General features: G+C 39.0%; 3 protein-coding genes across 6 annotated transcripts; 1 reads left to right on the top strand and 2 right to left on the bottom strand.

The window, feature by feature from the left end:
- Positions 1 to 2,762: 2,762 nt before the first annotated feature.
- On the bottom strand, positions 2,763 to 3,841 carry CPR99 (cuticular protein RR-2 motif 99). Its single transcript, NM_001043397.1, is given in 3 exon segments — positions 2,763 to 3,101; positions 3,255 to 3,734; positions 3,816 to 3,841. Coding segments are annotated over 3 exon segments (747 nt in total). The 5' UTR covers positions 3,828 to 3,841; the 3' UTR covers positions 2,763 to 2,846.
- A 3,528-nt stretch (positions 3,842 to 7,369) lies between these two features.
- On the bottom strand, positions 7,370 to 11,039 carry CPR100 (cuticular protein RR-2 motif 100). 3 transcript variants are annotated; one of them, XM_062674815.1, is made up of 6 exons: positions 10,764 to 11,038; positions 9,926 to 10,462; positions 9,411 to 9,574; positions 8,152 to 8,819; positions 7,796 to 8,074; positions 7,370 to 7,714 (listed from the first exon to the last, which is right to left on the bottom strand). In XM_062674815.1, exons 4-6 carry the CDS (start codon positions 8,161 to 8,163, stop codon positions 7,460 to 7,462), a joined length of 546 nt encoding a protein of 181 aa, XP_062530799.1. In that variant the 5' UTR covers positions 8,164 to 8,819; positions 9,411 to 9,574; positions 9,926 to 10,462; positions 10,764 to 11,038; the 3' UTR covers positions 7,370 to 7,459.
- A 3,518-nt stretch (positions 11,040 to 14,557) lies between these two features.
- On the top strand, positions 14,558 to 19,570 carry CPR102 (cuticular protein RR-2 motif 102). 2 transcript variants are annotated; one of them, XM_062674813.1, is made up of 6 exons: positions 14,558 to 14,612; positions 14,847 to 15,257; positions 15,354 to 15,601; positions 18,642 to 18,657; positions 18,751 to 19,155; positions 19,255 to 19,570. In XM_062674813.1, the coding sequence occupies exons 1-6, from the start codon at positions 14,601 to 14,603 to the stop codon at positions 19,504 to 19,506; spliced, it is 1,344 nt and encodes a 447-aa protein (XP_062530797.1). In that variant the 5' UTR covers positions 14,558 to 14,600; the 3' UTR covers positions 19,507 to 19,570. The 2 variants fall into 2 exon arrangements, with proteins under 2 accessions (XP_062530797.1, NP_001166664.1); NM_001173193.1 differs by lacking the exons at positions 14,847 to 15,257; positions 15,354 to 15,601; positions 18,642 to 18,657 and having other exon boundaries at positions 14,601 to 14,612; positions 19,255 to 19,506.
- Positions 19,571 to 21,207: the final 1,637 nt, after the last annotated feature.

Raw genomic sequence — 21,207 nt, 5'->3', positions numbered from 1 at the left:
TTTTTCTGAATATCTATCAATACTATTCGTTTTTATTGTTATCAAATGGGTGCTTGAGATAATTCTGCCAATAGTAGCAACTGTTTACCGGAGTTCGTAGACATCATAAATTCAATGTCGCCACACATCTTGAGACGTGAGTTGGAAGTCTCGATTGTATTGTATCAGAGATTTCAAACTAGAGTGTATACTTAAGTATATTATATACAGGGCATATGCTGAACGTTTAATTTCTACTACACGATATTAATTTCTTTTAGAATTCTTTATTTACCGATTTTTTATGTATTAACTATACAATTTGTATGGGTGAAGCAATTAGAAGTGTTTGCAGAATCCTAATGGAAAATAAAGCGATTGGATTGTTTGTGGTCGTTTCGATTATTCTAAGCACCCCAAAGACGTCGTTTATGAGGCACGAACAACTTCGACTAATGACACAAATTACGAAAGAAAAGAAAAATTATTTTGTTTGTGCTTGGGTAACGTTCCGTGGATACCACCAATCTACCTATACCTATTTGACAGAGAAAAGCCGTGATTAATAAATTATGTTTCGAAGTTATTGAATTGTCAGTGGAGATTAAAATCTTATGTCTCAAGGTCGCCGGAGGCGTTACTATTGTAGCTGTTTAAGTAGTACTGGTAAATTAATCGTTTACGGTCGAAACAATACTCATTGTTTCATTATTTCATTATTTTGACTTTATTCCATCCTGACATTATGTGTTACACGTCTATTATTACTAAAATAACCATATTTTGTGACGTTGATGATGATTTGTCTGGCGTTTCATCAGAAGGTACAGGTATAAGACCACAGCCACTTCTAAATATTACTAATACTCTTCATAATTATGTTCTTCCTAAAAATTTATGGGCCTCACACCTGATTACTCCTAACTTTACTGTGTATGTGGGCGTTTTGTGAGTTAGAAAGGCTCGGATCCGGTTTGATTCTGTGGGATAACGATCATGACGTGGTGAATACTTCAAACGAATGCACGACTCGTTGCCCACTTAGTTTCTTGCTGGATCTTCTCAGTGGGTTGCGATTCTTATCCGGTGGTAGATTTTGTAATGTACTGCTCTTGCTAGAGCTAGTGTTAGTAAATTCTTTCAGGTTGAGACTGTCAGCGCCAAACTGGAATGAATTGCCGCTTAGGCTACCAGCGAAACGGTAAGAAACAAAAAGGCCCGACTCTTTATTTGATTAAACGCTTCCGACATGGAAGTTTTGATCTAAAAAATTAACCTCGTAGTCGCCAGAAAACTAAAGTTCACAACGATGATTTAAAGGCAATAGTGGAGGCTGATCAATCTATTGCTATCTTAGCAGCAGCTTTCAGCGTCAGCATGAAACAATATTGGTCTGTTTGTCTCAAATTGGTAAAGTAAGAACAGAAAACTTGATAAGTGGGTGCGAAATGATGCCAGCAGGACCAAAGCGTTAAGATATACTCACGTTTCTTAATAGCCACAGAATAAAAGGGATTGTGAATCCCATTGTTATTTGCGATCAAAAATGAATTATTTTAGAGAATCGTAACTGGTCATCGTGTTCCTTAAACTCTAGTTCAAGACCTAGGCAATATCCAATACCGAAAACTTGCCCCTAATAAAGTAATCGTCACTGTTTGGTGGTCTAGTGCGGATATAATTCATCGCATCTTCTTACCAAATGGCACCATCATTACTGACACAATGATCGATCGATCGATTTTCCGACTGTCCTTGGTTAATCGCTCATCCCCGCTTCTCCTACACGACAACGCTCGACTTCATACAGCACAGCAGACGGTATCTAAGCTACAAGAGCTAGGGTTGGAAGTTTTGCATCATCGACCGTTCTCACCAGATTTTGCGCCGATAGACTTTTACATTTTAAAAAATTGGACATCTTGGCAGGGAAAAAATGAAATACCCAAGATATTTTTTTTATTGCTTTGATGGGTGGACGAGCTCACAGTCCACCTGGTGTTAAGTGGTCACTGGAGCCCATAGACATCTACAACGTGAATGCGCCACCAACCTTGAGATATAATTTCTAAGGTCTCAGGATAGCTATAACGGCTGCCCCAACCCTCATGCCGAAACGCATTACTGCTTCACGGTAGAAATAGGCAGGGTGGTACGGACGCGGACGCAAGGGTAGGTATAAACTGGTTATATACCCGTGCGTCCGGTGCGGTACAAGAACCTACCACCAGTAATTACGGAAATTATAATTTTGCAGGTTTGATTTTTATTACACGATGTTATTCCTTCACCGTGGAAATCAGTCGAGAACGTATTGTGTTAAGTGCATATTTCATTAGAAAAATTGGTACCCGCTTGCGGGATTCGAGCGCCATTGCATGCAGATACGAATGCACCGGACATCTTATCCTATAAGCTATGACGACGACGAAACACGGTACAACGGACACGAGACAGTACAAAATGCCTTTGAGGAGTTTTTGGCTCCAGTCAATGTGATTTCTTTAAGAAGGGCATTGAAAAATGGCCACTCTTCTTGCAGAAATGAATCGATGCTATGGCTTCATCTTTTGATTGATATCAACAAAAAAAATATATAAAAAAGTATTTAACTTTCATTATACTAAAAGGCAACTTGATAGGCAAATACCTAATAGCTTATATCTGTCATTGACATGTTTTTGTTATTGCAATCGGCGATAGTCCTCGCTTGTACGTTGAATTGGTGAGTGCATACATCACACTAGCACTATAGGGATTTTAAATTTGTGTAGAAAGTAAAGTTAAATTCCATTAAAAATCATTTATTCTTTAAATTAAATAAATTAGTCGTAAGTCATAACAACAGTCCTAAATCACTAAAAAAATTAGTGGTGGTAGTACTGAAGAGCGGGCAGAGCCTTGATGTGAGTAGGGGCGGCTGTGGGGGCGGTGTTGTGGACGACCGCGTTGAAGCCGCTGTGGTCGTCAGCGGTGTACTCAACAGTTCTGATAGAGCCGTCAGCTTCGTGGAAAGAGTATGAACCCTTCACTACATCACCGTCGCGTACCTCTTGTTGGGACTTGTTATCGCCGGAGTGACCATCAGCTACTGAGTAGTTGTACTCGTACTTGGGGTAGGCCTGTTAACATTACATTTCATTTAGAAGTTTTTTTTTTTAAATTTCAATCAATCAAATTCAGAGAGCTTCATTTCCACAATTTTGTAGTGTATTGACTTATTAAGATACGTTTAATGCATAGATTGCTTTTAAGCTTATACAATTAATACTTACAATCTCCTCAGCTTGGTGAGCTACGATTTTGGCTACTGGGGCAGAGTGGTAGGACACGGCGGCAGGGGCGGCGTGGTAGGTAACAGGGGCGGGAGCAGCGTGGTAAGCTACGGGAGCAGCGACGGCCAACTTGGCTACAGGAGCGGCGTATTGGATAGTCTGGGGCTGGTCATGACGGACGATGTTTTGGGACGAGACAGATTCAGCCGAGGAGTAGCGGAGTGGAGAAGTGTGGTAGGCAACTGGGGCGGCCTGGTACGCTACAGGGGCCGCGTGGTAGGCAACTGGGGCGGCCTGGTACGCTACAGGGGCCGCGTGGTAGGCTACAGGGGTAGCAACAGCGAGCTTGGCAGCGTGGAGCTGAGGCTGGTCATGGCGCACAATGCTTTGGGAAGAAACGGCTTCAGCGGGAGAGTAGTGCACGGGAGCAGCCAGAAGTCCAGCTTTCGACACCGCGACCAAAGCACACAGTACTACGATCTGCAAGTAAATTAAATAAAATTTATTAACTTATTTTACACTACACATTTAAAACTGAAAATTAATAAATTGAAAACCTACTTTGGAGAACATGTTGTACGTTTGTACAGATATGATTGAGTGTGATGTGGCTCATTCAGAGGTCTAGTTTTTATATGATGGTTACTCATAGAAATAATAACTGAGTGTGTGGTGGAAGTTGTCAAACGAGGTACGCCCGGCCCGACCTTGCTCTGAGTTACCGCGTAACCTTTCGGCGAATTTAACCTGTGTCGCTGATCTGATCTGATCATTCAGTGCCTTTTTTGCAAATAATTAATGTGCAATTTATTATGTTATTTAATTTAAAGGTTGCCAAACATTTTACCTTGAATACTCTTTTTAATAGAACGTCGTCTTTCATTAATGGAATTTCATTGGAAATACAGTTCACTTATATTGTTCACTGCATCTTAACAGATTCAGATCTAGTAATTATTAGTATATAAATTTGTTGTTTTAAATGAAATAGGGCTCAGCCAATGGCCGATATTCGACTTTGACACCTTAGTTAAGATTCATTCAGAGATTTAGATACAAAGTAAAAGTGAAAATGCAATACCTAATATATTTGCATTTCTCTTTTATTTTGCTATTGATATTTGAAGTAAACAAACTGAATTTTAAAGAAACTTAGTTCGTAAATACCTACTCAAAAAATATATAAAATACTAATATAAACAAAAAAAAAACGATTTTAACAAAATTAAAGGATACATCATCAATGTAGCCAAAATCAATTAAATATACATTATAAAGAGTAGCTAAAATCAATCAAAATCGGCTTACATACTTTTTCTTTAATTAAAGAAAAAAATACAGTTGAATTCGTAATTTTCTCAATTTTTAACTCGATTAAGAAAATAATATTATTTACAGTCACAAACAAAGACGAAAATAGAATTTAAATACATTGTTTTTTTATTGCGATAATTAGGTACACAATGTTTTCTTTTCATTAAAGAGTATGATCGTAATTGTTTGGTAAATAGAAAACATTTTAACACGCTTTTATTAGCTTAGTATGCGTGTAACGTCTAACGGAATCTTTGAACGTCTTTTCCATCGACTTCAAAACATTTGATTAAGAACCGATGGCAATCCAATAGTTATATAACTTCGCTGTAGTATCCAAACCAGTTTCAAAAGGATAAAGAAAAAGATAAAATTAATTGATAGCTCAGTTTCCTCTATCAGCGTGTATTTTTTGTTTTAAACTACCCGTTCATACCTGTATAAATTAAAAACATCTAAGTGAAGCTCTGTAGAGTACTAAAATATTTCCGCCAAATTAAAAACTCTAGATGTGTCTATTTTTGTCAAGTGAGTCTGTTAGGTTTTACAAGGGAAATTTGATTTTCTTCACTAATACAACTTATGTTACCCATGTCTTATAGGAATCTGACTGGGTATCTTTTGCGAAGCTAGTTTCAGATGTGATTTTTAATGCCGGATTTAGTACCTGCCTGCCTACGCTATGTTGCCACATAGCGTAGGAGGTGTTAGATGTTTGAAGTCGTCGTGGCCTAAAGGATAAGATGTCCGGTGCATTCGTATCTTGCAACGCACTGGTGTTCGAATCCCGCAGGCAAGTACCAATTTTTGTAATGAAATACTTACTTAACAAATGTTCACCTTTTACTTTCACGGTGAAGGAATAGCATCGTGTAATAAAAATCAAACCCGTAAAATTATAATTTGCGTAATTGCTGGTAGTTTGAAGTCTTGTGAGTTCGAACCACCACCCTGCCTATTTTTGCCGTGAAGCAGTAATACGTTTCGGTTTGAAGGGTGGGGCAGCCGCTGTTTTGGTAGGTGGCAGCATTTACGTTGTACATGTCTATGGGCTCCGGTAACCACTTAACTTTAGGTGGGCCGTGAGCTCGTTCACCCACCTAAGCAATAAAAAAAAAAAGTGTGTGTGTCCGCTCCGACGCACGACTGGAGTTTACTGGATATAAAAAATTAAACGAAACAATACGAGAAATAGTTCTATATTACGACAACACGATACACTACAGATTATTAACAAATTAACGAGACACAAAACAAACGACTAACAAATATATGAAAATACAATAATGAGAGAAACGCGCGATCAGTACGAGGCTTTGTGGCGGACTGCCGGCGCAGCAGCCCGGCGTCACCTGCAATAACGCGGCCGCGCGTTGGCTCCTGATTGGCGCGCGCACGCATCACGCAATCAGGAGCCAATCAGGCGCATAACGCATTTCGTGTGACATGCTAGTACGATTTTGATTGGCGCGCGCACGCATCACGCAATCAGGAGCCAATCAGGCGCATAACGCATTTCGTGTGACATGCTAGTACGATTTTGGTCCCCATAATTTTCATACCCCGGGCCTATATATGTAAATCGATTCTAAAGGAGTAAACTCCAAAAATAGACAATTATTTCCTTATAGCCTTAACCAACTGTTTTTGTGCTTTAAAAACTTCCATCCAATATTTAAATCAAGGGAACGGTGATGAGCACATGTCTACTTTCTTCAGCTTCTTCTTTCGTGCTTCGGTTTCCTCAATACTGAGGGTCGTGACCACCTCCTCGCACCAAGAGTTCTTCAGCAATGCAGTTCATTGAATCAGTGAAGCGACTATGTGAAGCACAGTCATTCTTGGGTTTTGTAGGCATGTGCTAAACTTGTAAGAACATGTTGGGGCGGACAAGTTGAGTAGTTGGATCTTTTTAAAGCCGAATTAGTTTATAAATTTTATGCTTATCATGCCCCCGGTGGAGCATTTTCCTTTCGTTATAATAATATGTTGTTTGCGTTGCTCCAGTGCAAGCCGTCACACTAATAGATTTAAATTTTCATAATGTGAACATAATAGCAACAGATTGAAAACTTTGACCAAATTCCCGGTATTATTTTACATTACTGAAAATTACAAAATGGAAATTTTACCGATTAAGATATTTGATCCGTTAAAAAAGTTTAAGTTAAATGAAGTGTGTAAAGATATTTTTTTCGATTTTTTTGATGAATCTGCCATAATTATTTTTTCCATATATATTGACTCGTAAAGTAATTAAGAACTTGAGGTTTTTGTGAATAATTAAAATAAATAAAAATCATTTAACATAATGAGGCTAATGATATGAGACTAATTGTATTCTCTTTTTTCGATCAAGAACCTAAATTGATGATCGTTTGGGCGTTTTTTGTCCATTTGTTATATTTTTATGTTTAGAAGCTTAACATAAGATTTGAACTACTCGTAGTATAATATATTTTATCTCAATACGACAAGATGTAATAACAGTATTTTTTTCCGAAGACTTATTTATAGTCTTCACAAACTACAATCCATTTTCGAAAGTAGAATCCTTGGCTTATTTAAGACTGTTATATGTGCCACTATATTTTGATATTATAAAATTAATGCATGGAATGTGTAGTGGTAGCTATAATAGTACGATATTTTATTAACGCCTCATTGTCACTAACGAAGTTTTTAAGATAGCTTTAAATATAGGTATATACCATTTCCGAGCAATAGCATCCGGACTGTCGGTCTACTGAGCAACTTCAAGCACCTGGTGGGTTTTAATGGGGTTTTCAAACAAAATAATATTCACTAGGAAATTCTTTATTTGCCTCTTTATAATAAATTAAATAATCAACAGTCATTAGAGTTATAACAGTCCTAAATTTCTAAATAATTTAGTGATGGTAGTATTGGAGTGCAGGCAAAGCCTTGATGTGTGTGGGGGCAGCGGTAGGGGCAGTGTTGTGGACGACCGCGTTGAAACCGTTGTGGTCGTCAGCGGTGTACTCAACAGTTCTGATAGAGCCGTCAGCTTCGTGGAAGGAGTATGAACCCTTTACAACATCGCCATCGCGGACTTCTTGTTGGGACTTGTTGTCGCCGGAGTGACCGTCAGCTACTGAGTAGTTGTACTCGTATTTTGGATAAGCCTGAATTAAAAAATAATGTCAATTGTTTTTCATAGATCATTATTTACCCAAAGTTATTTAGATGTAAGACTGAGAACTTACGATTTCTTGGTCTTCACGGTGAGCTAGCACTTTGGCGATGGGGGCATGGTAGGCAATGGGAGCGGGGGCAGCGTGGTAGGCGATTGGAGCTGGAGCAGCGTGGTATGCAACAGGTGCGGCAATGGCGAGCTTGGCAACGGGAGCTACAAGCTTAGTGCCGTGAGCCTGATCATGACGTACGATGCTTTGGGAGGAAACAGCCTCAGCGGGAGAGTAGTGCACGGGCGCAGCCAAGAGACCGGCCTGCGAGACTGCCACAAAGGCACACAGTACAACGATCTGAAAAACAATAACAATTTCAATCTGCAGAATCCGTTGCAATTACTATTAAACTTAAAATTTCAAGAGTCACTTACTTTGGAAATCATTATTTTGTTTATGTGTCTTCAATATCCAATGATTGAATGATAATTAGACATCTCGTTCAGCCTTTATATACTAATCGGCTTAGAGATTTAAAATTGGTCAGTAACTTGACTAGGTGACCTTGCCTTAGGTCATAATATTATTTGTAGTTGACAGAACTGGTCCGCATATTGGGTCACTTTCGTTCATAGTTTAGAAATAGCTGTAATTGCCTAATACTAGTTTTAATATTCAACGTCCTATTGCAATTATAATTCAAAAGGGATTTTAAATTAAAAAGTAATCAAGGGTTTGTTTTTCAAATTACATGGACGTTTAAAACCAATAAATAAATTGTAATTCTAATGTCTAAGTGATTTCTATAAAATATTGAACTATTTACAGAGGGTACATTTATAATTAAGTTAAGCAAGATTATGCAGTTCTGACAAGGTAGCGTTGGCTTTGATTGATTACAGGGAAAAGTAGCGTTTTTTTGTTCATGTCCCTAAGTTGACTATTTGAAGGTATAGCATATGTATGACTCGGGTATATTAAATTTGTTTGCAACGCTTTGGCAATGGGCTGGGAGAATCCGTAAATACGAGCGACGTTCAAGTGTAGTTTGTGATTTTTTGGATGTGGCACCGGTATGTGTTGCTGTGGAGATTCGTTCAGTCTGAAATTTAAGCATACAAATCTAATTAGCGTCAAACAAAACCCATATTTTAATGAAAAAAAAAAAGTGAAAGTGAACATGGTAAGATTTTTAGCATTTTAACCTCATTTTTGCAAGTTTAATTTCGAAATATAGATTTTTTGGCCGAGAAATTGCTGAAGGCTCTATCTAATCTGAAGCCCAAACTAGTAACAGCTTGTGATTATGGTTGTTTCTTGTAAAACAAAAAGGCAGACTGTTGTTTCCTTCTACAACGAGGCTGTATTTATTTATTAATTAAATAATCCGCAAGCATTTATCTATTTATTAAATAAATAAAGGCTTGCGGAGTATGCTCAACGGTAGGTAGAGGCTTGGCTCTGCCCTGACATTGCTGACATCCATGAGCGACGGTAACCACTTAATATCAAGTTTTTTTTATTTTTATTGCACTTCAAGTGGGCCTTATGCTCGTCTGTCTACAAAGGCAATAAAAAAAATCATTCCCCCATAAAGGGAAATTTTGATAGACATGGAGCAATTACTTTCGTCACTGAATTAATAGTCAATAATAAAATGGATTTCTAAAAGGTTGACTGAATTTTAACTTACCTATAAATATTCGGTCTGGAATAGTGTTTACCGAGCAGTGTGTATAACGCAGAATTTTGGCTGGGAGTGCTAATATCCAATTCATAGCCTTTTGTAGGTTGAGTTACCGTTTGTATTTCAATTCCAGGATGTTGGTGAACAATGTACTGCCTTAAATAATTGATCTGAAAAATTGTTAAAAATTGTATTACATGTCTTTTCATCTGATTTTCTAACTTAGTTTACATGTAAATAAAAAAAAAATTAGGCCGTTCAATTTACACAAATAATATTTCGAAACTTTAAAAATTCATCACCAGATTCCTATTAGCAAACTATTATTTATTGCACACCAAAGGAAAACCTACTTAGGTTATAATTCAAAAGTCAACATTTGCACAAACAGTATCGTTTTTAAAATCATATCACTAAAAGGGATGTTTTTAGACAATAATTGAGCGAATGAAATTGTTTTGAAAAATTAAAACAGATATGTTGCGGTGTGCTCACAGTACAGTGGTATGGTAAAATTTTACCTTATTTAATTTTGGCGATTTTTCAATATCATCACTGGAACTTCTGTACACAGTATTATGAACAGGATTACTGTCCACGGATTGCAATACTTCGACATTATGTCCCGGAACAAAATTTTCATGTTTCTCAAATTGAACATTGTTTGCTGTTGCATGAAGATTTTTTGGTTCCAAATGCTGTTTATTTATATTTGTTTCTGGAGAATTATTAATTTTTCTGCTACCGTCATTTCCATTCCATTCAACGTTCGTTTGGGCGTTAGTTCCTGTCAACGCAATGTGTTGATTTGGAAGAAAGTTTTGCAGTCCTGGATGTAACGGTGCATACTGAATTGGTGCATATTGTCTGTGATGTCCTTGGGTGGTCTCAGCGATTGGTCTTACAGCAGGATCTGCATGGATAGCTGTAAATTTATAAGATATAGGGACATCTTCTCGGGTGAAACTTTGCGATGAAATCGCTTGTTTCGAAGACTCTTGTGACTGATTCTGAATTTCAGCCAAGCTGAGGGCTAAGACAGCTGCTGCAATAATTATCTGGAAGCAAATAATGTAAGATAAATATTTCATATATAAATTTGGGCATTTTACACTTAATTTTTTTTCATTCCTATGCTGATAGCCTTGAGAGACTATTTCAGCTTCACCCTAATGTGTAAGTGAGCTCACGGAGCTCAAACCGGTAGTGTTGCTAACACTGGCCCTAGCAAGAGCAGTGCTTCGAAGAATCTACCACCGGCCCACTGAGAAGATCCGGCGAGAAACTTAGTGGGCATTCTACACGATAATAAAATAAATTAACTTATTGGTAAAACACAAATCACTGCGTAAAACTTACTCTAAGCATCATGTTGCCGAAGACGCTGTCAGCACTCGCCATCGGAAGTGTTTGAAACCGGATGCAAATTGCTACACTTATATACGTCGACTAATCACAGAGAGAAATCACTTATTATGCAATATTTATGATTAGTTTATTTAAAGCGTTGAGAATGTAATTTGTCGGTGCGTGTGTCCTGAATAAAGCCGATGGGCTCAAACCTTTCACCTTTTTTTTAATAAAGCGTGTCAGTCGTATTCACTACACCGAATGAGAGCGCATTGTTAGAAATGCTGTACAGATGTTTTCATTTAAGTGTTATGCATTACCTCATTTCAATCGATTGTTTCTCGAAGAACACGTCATCGGTGCATAGTTTTAGTCGATTAAAGCAAAAAACGGTCATTTTTATCACTTATTTGTAGTTGCTCTCACTTGATTATAACAAATGTTTATGTAAGAGTCCTATATTTCGGCAAATCAGTTTGATATATTTAGCACTTTTTTTTTATTCCCAATGTACGAGTGCATTCTCATACCTGAGGTGTTTCGTGAAGCATGTGTGTGCCTCTAAAACTATTCAAGATTTATATCTTCTACTTTAATGTTGAGTTTTAATAATCAAGAATCATTTTTTTTATTACCCTTGTACCCTTGTAGACCTTGTACACGAACATTCGGCCCACCTGATGTTGAGTGGTTACTGTCGCCCATGGACTTCAGTAATGCCCGGGGCAGAGCCAAGCCGCTGTCTACCGCTTAATAATCTCCACAAGCCACTATTTATTTTAGTTGCTTTCAATATAGAATATGAACGGTTTCTAGGGTGAATTTCAGTGGTAATAAAATAGAAGAAATCCCGCCGATCTTCCAGCAGTATGAAGAGTGAACGTCTGAAAGCGCAATTTGATTAGCGGTATTTTCTAGTCGCAAGATTAAGATTTTCACCGTATTTGTTTTATTATTTGATAGATGCCACTACAACTGGATTAGAATAAGTATTAACTCCACTCATCGAACTCGGTAAAGAGTTCGAAGTGAAACCGAACCCATTGATCAGCCCGCTGAGTTTCTCGCCGGATCTTCTCAGCGGGTCGCGGTTCCGATCTGGTAGTAGATTCATTCGCGAAGGAGCTGCTTTTGAGTTGGTCTTCTTGGGGGCGCTCGGGCAACTGTTATCAAATTCCACCCCTCCGGGCTAAGCCTTTGCTTGCCCACCTGTCCTGGTGAATTTAGAAAGGCCTCCAGGAAAGCAGCAATACTAATCATAAAAATCTATATATATATTATTCTATCCTACAGACCAGGGTGCATGATCAGTAATCATTATTCAGAATTAGGCAAGGCATTACTACGGATCTGTGTCGGTCACTGTGTGGACTCACGTGGACTACTCTAATACATATAATGATCACAGCTAGGGACATAATTTATTGGTAAAGTTGTGGGTTTTACAATTATATATCATGGGAAATTAATGGTAGTAGCTTGTGGTATCTGGTACAGATTCTCTGGTGTTCTAAAAAATATTTAAAAGTTAAAATCTTTTTATCGAAAATACTAAAACATAAATAAGCATTTATAGGGCTATACTAAACTGTATCTGTATGTTAATAATATTGTTAAAAAGTAATTTTACTTGTACTAACTATGTAGAATCATGTAGGCAAAATGTTTTGACACATTGGTTGTGTGGGATTGACCTCCAGTACAATTGTGGTGTCTTAATGCACAAGAAAACGCGACGACCATTTTATAAAACCTTATAAAAACGTACAAAAAATAAATTATCATTTTTAATTAATTTTTTTAATGCTCTTGTATGCAGACAAGCATACGGCCCACCTGATGAGTGGTTACCGTTGTCCATGGACCTCAGCAATGCCAGGGGCAGAGCCAAGCCGCTGCCTACAATATTGATTTATAGTTGTATCGGTGCATGATTTGACAGCGATAAATCTCGACCAACACCTTAAGAAACTATCGTTATCCAGCTTGACTAGGGTCCTGTACAGAAAGCAGTTATTCCTGATACGGCGTGTATTGTGAGAAGGTCTCCCATTCTGGAGGCCTGGTGGCTTGTGTCCGTGGTGGTTGTGTAAGTGGTATACCGAGCATGGAGAAGAAGAAGAATTCTCGTAACTTAAACCATATACTGTAAGCACAACAATAATACATTATGCCTACGGGGAATCAGCTGATCAGCAGAGCTTTGCAGAACCAGTTCGGAGCTTGACTCGGTGTCCGTGACCCCAAATGTGAACGAAATTTTAGAACTTGGTGTGGACGTTCTATTATCGGTTTATTGTTTTACGAACACGTTTTGTTCTTTTATGCTGATTTGATAGGCATATTAATGACCACAGTATAATTCTTACAAAATAATCTATCGAAAAATAAAGGTTTTCACGTTTTTTTTATCCTTGACGAATCGAACCTTTAATAATTTAGATTCTTTCATAATGTATCTTAAAATTATTGAACATATACTATAGTTATAAAGGACTATTCTACATAATCATATTCCGTCTCTGTTAAGAAAAGCCTAAAAATGAATTATTTTAATACCAGTAGGACCGAAACAAGATTTTCTACCCCGAAAACAAGTTTTCGAGAGTAACTTCTAGGATCTAATTAAAAATGTAAGACATTCAGAGAATCACTAAACAAAAAATTCATCGAAATCGCTGTAGTTCTCTATTTACGAAGTTTAGTGAAAAACACCCATTCATAAAAACGTTTCCGAAATGCACTTAATCCTTTTGTGTTTTAATAGAACTAGCAACAAAGACAAAATACGGCGTTTTATTATTAAAAGGAATAATGTAGGTATCATTTATTGTCTTCAGTAAATCTTTTCTTTCAAATTCTAATCCCACGTGTTAACCACGTCTTAATCCAACGTGTGTTAACACACGTAGGAGTCGAAAAACTTTTTTGGTTGTTCTGTGAGTATAATGAAGAAACTCTTCTCAGTGGGTCGCGTTTCCGATCAGGTGGTAGATTCTGCGAAGCATTGCTCTTGCTAGGGCCAGTGTTAACAGCACTCCGGTTTGAGTCCCATGAGCTCACCTACACGTCAAGGAGAAGCTGAAATAGCCTCTCAAGGCTATCAGCATAGATAGGTAAAAAACAAGATTAAGAATATTAAGTGGTTAACTATAAATTAAAAACGAATAAAACCAATGTTACTGCCAATGAATTAATAGAATGTAGCACGACAGCTTTGAAGTAGATATAAGAATATGAAAGACATCCGTAGATGAACTTGATTGCTACTAATGTTTACATCTTCTCAAAACCTGTTCTAAACCTGATCTCGACCAACGTACGATACCGTTACGAGATCGTCTTCGCACTTGAGTTAGTGAATCATCTTCATTATATAATTTTATGAGGTCAAAGACCGTACCGTTTTCACAGCTTTTGGTCATAAATTATGCAAATGCAGCAGAGAGCATAATTGAGTCTTCATATCAATATTATGTTAATTATCTTGAAATGTATGCTTCTGGAAGTTTTCTTTGACTGCCTTTTTCGAACAAATCCAGATATTTGTCTTTGTAAAGAGCAATGTCTTTTTAATGGTATTTACTTAATAAAGATAATTAAAAACACATTTAAACAAACTAATTGTGATGAAACGTGAAACTTATTATTTAACAATGGCTAACATATATGGCAACTACATAGAAATTAGCAATGGTTTTGTTTATGAGCAAAGAAAGTCTCAGGTTAATATTAAGGCTGATCGTGACCCGTCGACCTTGTCTGGCCAAAAGCCCGACAGCTGAGTATATAAGCAGTTTTGAAGCATTGCAATGCATCAGTTATATCTCCACTTACCCGAACAACATGTTCTCTAAAGTGAGTTAAGAATTTATTAAGTAAAAAAAATATGTAAGAAGTAGTAGATATGTTTGTTTCTTAATTATTCGTCAATTAAGCGTTTCAAATGCTCTTCAATTCTTATACGAAAGGAAGACTGAAATGTCTTACTTTAAAACTATGTACTTATAGATTCTGCGACCTGAAAAACTCAGTAAGCCTTAAAAATTGTTAGTATTAATAAATGTTTTAATTTAAAAAACATTATTTTAGATCGTAGCCTTGAGCGCTGTGCTGGCAGTGAGTGCTGCAGGCCTCCTGCCCGAGCCGCACTACTCTTCGGCAGCAGCTGTCTCCTCTCAGAGCATCGTCCGTCACGACCAGCCACAGCTCCATGCCACCAAATATGTAGCCGCCGCTCCAGTAGCCGTCCACGCTGCTCCTGTGGCATACCACGCAGCCCCTGTCGCCTACCACTCCGCCCCCGCTCACTACTCGTCTGCTGGCGCCGTGTCCTCCCAGACCATCCTGCGTCACGACCAGCCTCACGCCACCAACTACATCGCCGCCGCTGCTCCCGTCCACTACGCCGCCGCTGGCCCCGTCCACTACGCCGCTCCTGTTGCTAAAGTGATTGCTCCCGCCCACAAAGTGCTTGTATCTGCTCACCATGAAGAGGAATACGTAAGTACAATGCTAAAATTTAAAACATTAGTGATCGATTTCAACCACTTTACTATTAGAAGACTGATGTTCTAACATTTGCGTTCAATTTGACAGGCTCATCCCAAATACGACTTCGCCTACTCTGTTGCTGACGGACACAGCGGCGACAACAAGTCCCAGCACGAGTCCCGCGACGGCGACGCTGTGCACGGCGAGTACACTCTGGTTGAAGCTGACGGTTCAGTGCGCAAGGTTGAGTACACCGCTGATGACCACCACGGCTTCAACGCTGTCGTCAGCAACACCGCCCCCGCTCACCACGTAGCCCATGCTGCCCACGCACCTGTCCTCTTGGCTCATCATTGATTCACTAGTCACTAAAATTAAAGGCTACTACGTTCTTAGTAAATTATTTATGAATTAAAATATTGCATACTGTTAAATTTTATGTTTTTTTTCACTTCTAATTTAAATGGCACCTTTTAGTAAGATTTGATAACACCACTTATCATTTAAAATAATTGATTCGAAAATTGCATAATGCTTTATTCATGTGTATGACACGATGGGCAGATGACGTCATGGCAAAACTGTTACTGCGGGAGACTGTAACTCAAATGAAAATCTCAATTAATTTAAAATTAGATTTTAAATTAATTGAGATTTTCATTTTTCACTACCACCACCTCTTTTACCACCACACAGTAAAAGTACAGTTAAAATTTAATTTTAAATTACTCTAATTGAAAGTTTTTTTTTTTTAAACAAATGCGCTAACCCTACAAGCCGGGGCGAATATATATAATAATTGATTGCCTGATTGGCCGTTACTTCATAGCCCTCACTGTAGAGTATAATTGGTTCTTCACTTGCTATTGATTTCTCGACCCTAAAAATATGGATAAAAATGGCATGGACAAAAAAGGCATGGACAAAAAATAAAAATTAGAAAATTAAAAAAGGTTTTGACGACGGATCGCCCTTTCACATTTAATGTGGATTTCAGCAATATTAGGGTCTTACAAAGCAATTTTGACGCTGTATATTACCTTGAGACGGCGTAACCAGCTCCACTTTTCTTGCGGAGACACCGATACTTGCTTCGGATGATATATACCGCGTAACTCGGCTACGTATTTGAACGCAACTTCCTGCGTACAGACGGCGTGTGTGTATCCGTTCGCGCCGATGTAGCAACTTAAAGATGTGTGGTGCTTCAGGAGATCGAATTATTCGTTTCTTTTTCTGATGTGCCTGTTGGGGTCACAGTAGACCCTAGAATGATAATACCCGAGAGGTTATGGTAGATTCGCAAAACGAGTAGGTGAGCTCGCGGGGCTATAACCTGAGGATGTTGCTAACACTACCCCTAGCAAGAGTTGTGCTTCGCAGAATCTACCACCGCATCGGAAGCGCGATCCACTGAGAAGATTTGGCGAGGAACTCAGTGGGTTGTGTCCCGTGGTTGTATCTATGGGTTAATTTACTCGTCGAGCCCGACGAGTTCGACGAAAACGGTGACCGGTGTTTGAGATACCTAAAAGCATCGTTAGTGGATCGGGAAATAAGGCATTTACTAATTTTCTATCTTCGCCTTAAATTATTGTTTTATTTCGATAGCTTTCCCTGAAGTGCCAATAACAAGTATAAATCTACATATACTATGTACCATTGTTGTTGTGGCACGTCAGCAAAAGTCTGGCTTGAGACTCCCCATTTAGAAAAACCACAGGAAACTGCATACAAAATAAACGAAGAAATAAATATTTATTGATTAGATGGATGGACGACCCATGGCCCACCGGGTGTTAAGTGGTTAGCAGAGTCCAATGATTACAAGGTAAATGTGGCCACCCAATTTGAGGTATAAGTCTTAAGTCTCAACTTTATAGTACAAGGGCTGCAGCATCCTTCAAAGCGAAATGCATTACTGCTATACAGCTGAAGTAGGCAAGGTGGTGGGATCTACCCCCGCGGACACGCCCTACCCCCAGTAATTATGCAAATTATAATTTTTGCGGGTTTGATTTACGTGACACGATTTTCTTCCTAGATCTGAAAGTCGTTCGTGAAAATTTGTTAAGAACGCATTTCATTAAAAAATTTGGTACCTGCTTGTAGGATTCGAACACAAAAATCCGGATGGGCCTAATTGATCCACTTTTAATTTTGTTGGATGCAACTACTCTTCTCTCACTGCACTCTTCGGTACTCACTGTACGAAAACGTCGCAAAGTACAATGTGCCACCACTTTTTATTGTCTTTTTAGGCACCCGATTATGCAATTAGGTCCATTTCGTGGTGAGTGCTTACCGCCGCTCGTGGACGTCATCAACACCGACGGCACAGCCGAGCTACTGACTAAAAAAGCATCATCTGCCTGTGTATCAACCCCCTGAGTTTTTTGCCAGATCTTCTCAGTGATTCCAAGATCGCATTAAAGTTGTCAATTATTTATTTAAAATATAATTTATTTAAAATATATGTTTATGTTTTTGAAGTCCTCCTAAAGGATAAGACGCCCGGTGCATTAGTATAAAGCAATACAAGCAACTGCTTGTTACTGATGGTAGGACCTCTTGTGAGTCAGCACGGGTAGGTACCACCACCCTGCCTATTTCTGCCGTGATGCAGTAATGCATTTCGGTTTGAAGGGTGTGACAGCCGTTGTAACTATACTGAGACTTTAGAACTCATACTCAAGATGGGTGGCGGCATTTACGTTGTAGATGTCTATGGGTTCCAGTAACCACTTAACACCAGTGTGCTCTGAGATCGTCCATCCACTAAGGAATAAAAAAAAAGTGTTGAAATCCTGTAGACATGTACAATTTTTCCTAATTAAACATTTAATACGTTTAACACATATTCGTGAAGAATTTCCACACTGAAAGAATAATGTCATATAATAACGATAATGAAAATCGAAAAATTATTTCGTTACATTATAGGTAACGAAATAATTATGAGCATAATTAGAGCGTATAATGAGCTGTAATGCCTAGAGGTTCCAATAACAGCCGTAAAGTTAAAAGCTAGTGATGAGCTCGTTCATTCATCAAATCAATAAGGAAATGTAGGTGGTCATCAGAAATACTGGAGAAAAAACCGAGTGAATGTACAGGTCACTGAAAAGAAATCGAATATCCTTTTTCGAAGCATAGTTACCATACATGGAATCAATTAAAAAAAGTTTTATTATAAAAATAGTGAATTAAAAACCTTTCTTTTTATCGTCGTATGTATTGTGGTGCTGATTTTAACTCAAAAGAAAGTATATCCAGTAAATGTGAACTCTGATACATGACCTGTCGGCCTTGTATCGCCTAAAGACTACCGCGCAGTATATAAGTGGTTCTGTACAAACCTACTGTATCAGTTGTGTCAGTACGTTATCATAGTAACATGTTCTCTAAAGTGAGTGAATCAATAGGTTAATTTAAATAAACGAATTCGGATAAAATGTTATGTGATGAATCCAAACATAAAAAATTATGTAATTTATTTTAGATCGTAGCCTTGACCGCTGTGCTGGCAGTGAGTTCTGCAGGTCTCCTGCCCGAGCCGCACTATTCTTCGGCAGCAGCTGTCTCCTCTCAGAGCATCGTGCGTCACGACCAGCCACAGCTCCATGCCACCAAATATGTAGCCGCCGCTCCAGTAGCCGTCCACGCCGCTCCTGTAGCATACCACGCAGCTCCTGTCGCCTACCACTCCGCCCCCGCTCACTACTCGTCTGCTGGCGCCGTCTCCTCCCAGACCATCCTGCGTCACGACCAGCCTCACGCCACCAACTACATCGCCGCCGCTGCTCCCGTCCACTACGCTAGCCCCGTCCACTATGCCGCTCCTGTCGCTAAAGTGATCACTCCCGCCCACAAAGTGCTTTTATCTGCTCATCATGAAGAGGAATACGTAAGTACAATGCTAAAATAAAGTAGGTTTATAAATGATTCTTCTGGTAGGCTTACTATTAGAAGACTGATGTTCTAACATTTGCGTTCAATTTGACAGGCTCACCCCAAATACGACTTCACCTACTCTGTTGCTGACGGACACAGCGGCGACAACAAGTCCCAGCACGAGTCCCGCGACGGTGACGCTGTGCACGGGGAGTACACTCTGCTTGAAGCTGACGGTTCAGTGCGCAAAGTTGAGTACACCGCTGACGACCATCACGGCTTCAACGCTGTCGTCAGCAACACCGCCCCCGCTCACCACGTAGCTCATGCTGCCCACGCACCTGTCCTCTTGGCTCATCATTGATTCACTAGTCACTAAAATTAAAGACTACTACGTTCTTAGTAAATTATTTATGAATTAAAATATTGCATACTGTTAAATTTTATGTTTTTTTTTTTCACTTCTAATTTAAATGGCACCTTTTAGTAAGATTTGATAACACCACGATTCGAAAATTGCATAATGCTTTATTCATGTGTATGACACGATGGGCAGATGACGTCATGGCAAAACTGTTACTGCGGGAGACTGTAACTCAAATGAAAATCTCAATTAATTTAAAATTAGATTTTTCACTACCACCACCTCTTTTACCATCACACAGTAAAAGTACAGTTAAAATTTAATTTTAAATTACTCTAATTGAAAGTTTTTTTTTTTAAACAAATGCGCTAACCCTACAAGCCGGGACGAATATATATAATAATTGATTGCCTGATTGGCCGTTACTTCATAGCCCTCACTGTAGAGTATAATTGGTTCTTCACTTGCTATTGATTTCTCGACCCTAAAAATATGGATAAAAATGGCATGGCCAAAAAAGGCATGGACAAAAAATAAAAATTAGAAAATTAAAAAAGGTTTTGACGACGGATCGCCCTTTCACATTTAATGTGGATTTCAGCAATATTAGGGTCTTACAAAGCAATTTTGACGCTGTATATTACCTTGAGACGGCGTAACCAGCTCCACTTTTCTTGCGGAGACACCGATACTTGCTTCGGATGATATATACCGCGTAACTCGGCTACGTATTTGAACGCAACTTCCTGCGTACAGACGGCGTGTGTGTATCCGTTCGCGCCAATGTAGCAACTTAAAGATGTGTGGTGCTTCAGGAGATCGAATTATTCGTTTCTTTTTCTGAGGTGCAGGTTGGGGTCACAGCAGACCCTAGAATGATAATCCCGGGGTTATGCTAGATTCGCAAAACGAGTAGTTGAGCTCGCGGGGCTATAACCTGAGGATGTTGCTAACACTACCCCTAGCAAGAGTTGTGCTTCGCAGAATCTACCACTGGATCGGAAGCGCGACCCACTGAGAAGATCTGGCGAGGAACTCAGTGGGTTGTGTCTATGGGGTAATTTACTCGTCGAGCCCGACGAGTTCGACGTAAACGGTGACCGGTGTTTGAGATACCTAAAAGCATCGTTAGTGGATCGGGAGGATCCAAAATGACGCGATGTCGACTGCTTACCATTCGGTCCGCAGGATCGGGTATGTGGTTATTGGTAGCCACGACGAGAGGGCTTCCGACGAGAGTGGAACTGACTCCAAAGCCGGATAGTACTTGGCTTGGCTTGGCTAAGATCTCTAGAAACACGCCGTCGATGAATGCAGTGTTTTAAGATAGTATGCATAAGCTCTGCTTCGTTGGCAGGAAATGCGATGATAAAAAGACGATGGGGGGATCATCTCGAAAATTCCTCAGAACAGTTAGGAAATGCTTTTTGAAAATAAGGCATTTACTAATTTTCTATCTTCGCCTTAAATTATTGTTTTATTTCGATAGCTTTCCCTGAAGTGCCAATAACAAGTATAAATCTACATATATTATGTACCATTGTTGTTATGGCACGTCCGCAAAAGTCTGGCTTGAGACTCCCCATTTAGAAAAACCACAGGAAACTGCATACAAAATAAACGAAGAAACAAATATTTATTGATTAGATGGATGGACGACCCATGGCCCACCGGGTGTTAAGTGGTTAGCAGAGTCCAATG

This window comes from Bombyx mori, chromosome 22 (assembly GCF_030269925.1).
Source record: "Bombyx mori chromosome 22, ASM3026992v2".
NCBI lineage: Eukaryota > Metazoa > Arthropoda > Insecta > Lepidoptera > Bombycidae > Bombyx > Bombyx mori.
The sequence above is the reverse complement of the archived record's forward strand: the minus strand, read 5'-3'. Positions and strand labels throughout refer to the sequence as shown.

Excerpts from the sequence above, each read along its gene's own strand:
- CPR100 (XM_062674814.1), bottom strand. The coding sequence starts at position 10,805 with ATGGCGAGTGCTGACAGCGTCTTCGGCAACATGATGCTTAGA. Across the intron at positions 9,575-9,925 it reads AATCGCCAAAATTAAATAAG|ATCAATTATTTAAGGCAGTA; the intron begins GTAAAATTTTAC and ends ACAATTTTTCAG. Across the intron at positions 8,820-9,410 it reads TCCAGACCGAATATTTATAG|ACTGAACGAATCTCCACAGC; the intron begins GTAAGTTAAAAT and ends CTTAAATTTCAG.
- CPR102 (XM_062674813.1), top strand. Across the intron at positions 15,258-15,353 it reads CTCACCATGAAGAGGAATAC|GCTCATCCCAAATACGACTT; the intron begins GTAAGTACAATG and ends TCAATTTGACAG. Across the intron at positions 19,156-19,254 it reads CTCATCATGAAGAGGAATAC|GCTCACCCCAAATACGACTT; the intron begins GTAAGTACAATG and ends TCAATTTGACAG.